The following is a 3,613-nucleotide window of genomic DNA, read 5'->3' as shown; positions in this document are numbered from 1 at the left end:
TATATATATATATATATATATATATTAGCCACTATTATTATAAAACAAAGCACTAACCAATAAATATCCAAACATTTGGGTGTCTACATCCAAATTTCCTTGATATCGTGTTATTGAAACTTTCAACTATATTATTAGTGCGAACAGGACAGCCATACACAGAGACTTTGTTTGCTATAGGCAACCATGTCTTACGTAAATAAGACATAAATTGTAATATCATAGGATAATTACTGAATACGTAAATAAGAAATAAATTGTAATACCATAGGATAATCACTGAATATAGAATCAGCTATGTGTTGTAGTACTGTAAAAGCTTGTTCAAATAAAGAAGCTGGTATTAATAAAGAAGAAAATATTAATGGTACAGACATAACCATCGTTATTAATTTCCTAGGAGCATTTTTTAAACCAAGTTGCCGCCATTTGCGCAATACTGCTTTTAAATTTTAATAAAGAAAAAGTTACAAATTTAATATAATGATTTGTCACATGTATGAATGAGCATATAAATAAAATATTCTTAAATTAATTTACCTGATTTTAATGAAACCAGCACCCTTTCAACCTGGCTTTGGGGAAACATTTATGAAGGGAGTTATTTGTAGCGCGTTCATAATCTCCTACTATAAATTGTACATTATTTTTTAAATCTGGTACAATTTCAATTAATTTTTCCCATATAGCCTGATATTGAGCGAATGTTCGAGTCTCACATAACACAAAGACAACAGCAATACCCTGTAATATAAAAAATCTTAAGTGCGTTATATTTTTAGAAAAAAGCAAGGTTTAGATATGTATAAAATAAAAGAAACAGCTAGAGCTCGATTCTCGACGCGTACAAATAAGCACATGCAAAAATCCTATAGTTTATATAATACAAACTATAGGATTTTAGCATGCGCACCTCATTTGTAGGCATCGAGAATCGGGCCCCATATTGAATAATATTTATTTGAGTTCGTTTCTTATACTGTTTGCCGTAACTACTTGTTTTGATATTGCAATAAACAGAATGAAAGCAGATTGAAAACATAACTTAATATAACAGAACTTGAAATAAATTCATTTATAATTATCTGCTGTCAAAAATTTGTAGCAACAAGCTTTGTTAGGTAGGTAACAAGCTTTACTAGGAATTTGTTTATGCAAGATTCTATCTGGGCCGTACACGTATGAACCTTCCTAATTTCCAAAATACCTCAATAGAAAACATTTTCAAGTAAAAAATAATTATATAAGATACATACCATATTTTTATAACGTATGTGAATGGTATATAATTGAATCATATGTGGATTTCGGGGAACAACCTGTAAATAATAGATAATAGAATTTTGCTTTTATCTACCCTAACAGCACAGGTGACCAGGAAACGTTCCTGAAGAGGACCTCGGGATGTTTTTTCATCCTCAGAACATCCCTGATATGTCCTTAGGAAATCTTGTGCTGCCAGGTTAATAAGACATTATCTAGAAAATATTACTAAGATTTATAAATATTAACATGTATACTTTCAAAATCAAAGAAGAAATATTTTTTTTTTTAATGAAGTATCTTGCAGAAATGTCCCATAGAGTTCTTCAATTGTCCTTAAGGAATTAATAAGAAAGTCACTTAACAATATAGCAGCCATGCTACCATCCTGTGCTACTACACATCCTTTATAAAAGTCTCTTATCCAATCATATTGACCAAGATCAGTACATAAAGATTGAAAGGTATGAGGTATGAGAGGTCGTTGTTTAAATCGTTCTCGAGCCATTACACTTTTCATAGAATTATAGGATATATGTGCAGCTACTTCTGGGTTTCTAAAATAGTTAAAGTTAATGCATTGTGGAGTATGTATTACATATCTTGTCTCAGTATGTAGTACATATCTTGTTATATATATATATATATATATATATATATATATATATATATATATAAATTGTTGCATGTATTTTTCTAACTAACTTATCATTTACTCTCAAATATACAATAATGTTAAGTTAAAAATATAAGAGCAATAATCGCGTCACTATTTCGCTAATATACATTGTATTAATATCCATCGCATATTAATTGTTTTCGTTTTCAATATCTGTCAATAAATATAACATTACAATGTTTTGTAAACACATAAATATACATTATATAAGCACAAGTTAGGAGGGTATCGTCAGAGACATTTGAATCATTATTAGTTGTCTGATCACCAAAGTTGAGCAATAACAACGAAGACTAGTCGGGATATTCATAGTCCGATTTTATATTTAAGATTATCTTAAGTCCTATCTTAAGACGTCATGAACCAATCACAAAGCCGTATTCGCATCTTAAGACATTACTTAAGACGGTCTTGAAATAAGATTCGACTATGAATACCTAAGACCTAGACTAGGAAATGGGATGGCCGGTGCAGTTCGAATTTGAAACCACGCAGAAACACGTATAATCGAAACGCCGCAAAATATAATGTACCAATTTTTTTTTTATTATTTTAACAAAATAATCAAACATTAAGTTATATGGGAGTGCGCGCGACTGTATTTGTGCATCCTTATGTGTTAATAATACTTTATATATTTGGTATTCTGATGTTCCACAAATATCATGAGAATACGAGGGCTGCTCCGTAAGTTTTGCGACTTGGCAACACTGGCGATGCTAGGTAAAATCTAACCTTACCATCAAAAAGTTTGACAAACCGAAATAATAGAAAGCTCCTGAATAGATTTAACTAATAGTGAGAAATTAACGACACATAAGGAGCAAGCACGGATGTCTTAGTGCTATTAAATACTAATATTATTTTTTAATAATATTAATATGATTGTGGGAGGATAAAAATGTCCAGTATGTCAAACGCACGTATCGAAATTTTCTCTTCGACTAACGTACGCGGAGAATCACCTTCCATACTTAGACCGATCCTTGAGTCCCGAATTTAAATATATATTTTAATTAAAATCCCAAAACCCCCATTAAACCGAAGACTCAAATAGATTCCTTTTTATTATATATGTTGCGAAAAAACTACCTCCGCCAGGACTCGAACTTGGAACCTCCCCACTTTCCGGGCGGGACGCCTTTCCATTCGGCCACCGAGGCTTCGACAGTAATCTCGCAACACAATGTTTATAAGCTCTCTAAGATGTAAGTTGAGAGAGAACCAAAGAGTCGATCTCGTAAGAGATGTTATTATACGAGAGAGAGATAGCATATTCTTCCTACCGATGCTTATGATAAACCGAAATAATAGAAAGCTCCTGAATAGATTTAACTAATAGTGAGAAATTAACGGCACATAAGGAGCAAGCACGGATGTCTTAGTGCTATTAAATACTAATATTATTTTTTAATAATATTAATATGATTGTGGGAGCTCCTATTCAGGAGCTTTCTATTATTTCGGTTTATCATAAGCATCGGTAGGAAGAATATGCTATCTCTCTCTCATATAATAACATCTCTTACGAGATCGACTCTTTGGTTCTCTCTCAACTTACATCTTAGAGAGTTTATAAACATTGTGTTGCGAGATTACTGTCGAAGCCTCGGTGGCCGAATGGAAAGGCGTCCCGCCCGGAAAGTGGGGAGGTTCCAGGTTCGAGTCCTG

The 3,613-nt window shown here is 32.4% G+C and overlaps 2 protein-coding genes across 2 annotated transcripts in view; both read right to left on the bottom strand.

The window, feature by feature from the left end:
* The window catches only part of LOC116848377 (plancitoxin-1), a 476,759-nt gene that overhangs the window by 447,246 nt on the left and 25,900 nt on the right, over positions 1-3,613 (bottom strand). The window lies entirely within an intron of this gene.
* LOC116848378 overlaps positions 1-3,613 on the bottom strand; it is a 28,935-nt gene that overhangs the window by 2,580 nt on the left and 22,742 nt on the right. The window contains exons 2-3 of the mRNA XM_032824381.1: positions 1,257-1,319; positions 58-744 (exon numbers count right to left, since the gene is read on the bottom strand). Of these exons, the coding sequence (XP_032680272.1) occupies positions 58-223 (166 nt within the window). The 5' untranslated portion in view covers positions 224-744; positions 1,257-1,319. The remainder of the gene's footprint in view (positions 1-57; positions 745-1,256; positions 1,320-3,613) is intronic.

Source organism: Odontomachus brunneus, unplaced genomic scaffold, assembly GCF_010583005.1.
Source record: "Odontomachus brunneus isolate Ranch 3 - 2012 unplaced genomic scaffold, Obru_v1 Obru_scaffold_094, whole genome shotgun sequence".
Classification (NCBI taxonomy): Eukaryota; Metazoa; Arthropoda; class Insecta; order Hymenoptera; family Formicidae; genus Odontomachus; species Odontomachus brunneus.
This window is presented reverse-complemented; position numbering and strand designations above follow the sequence as displayed.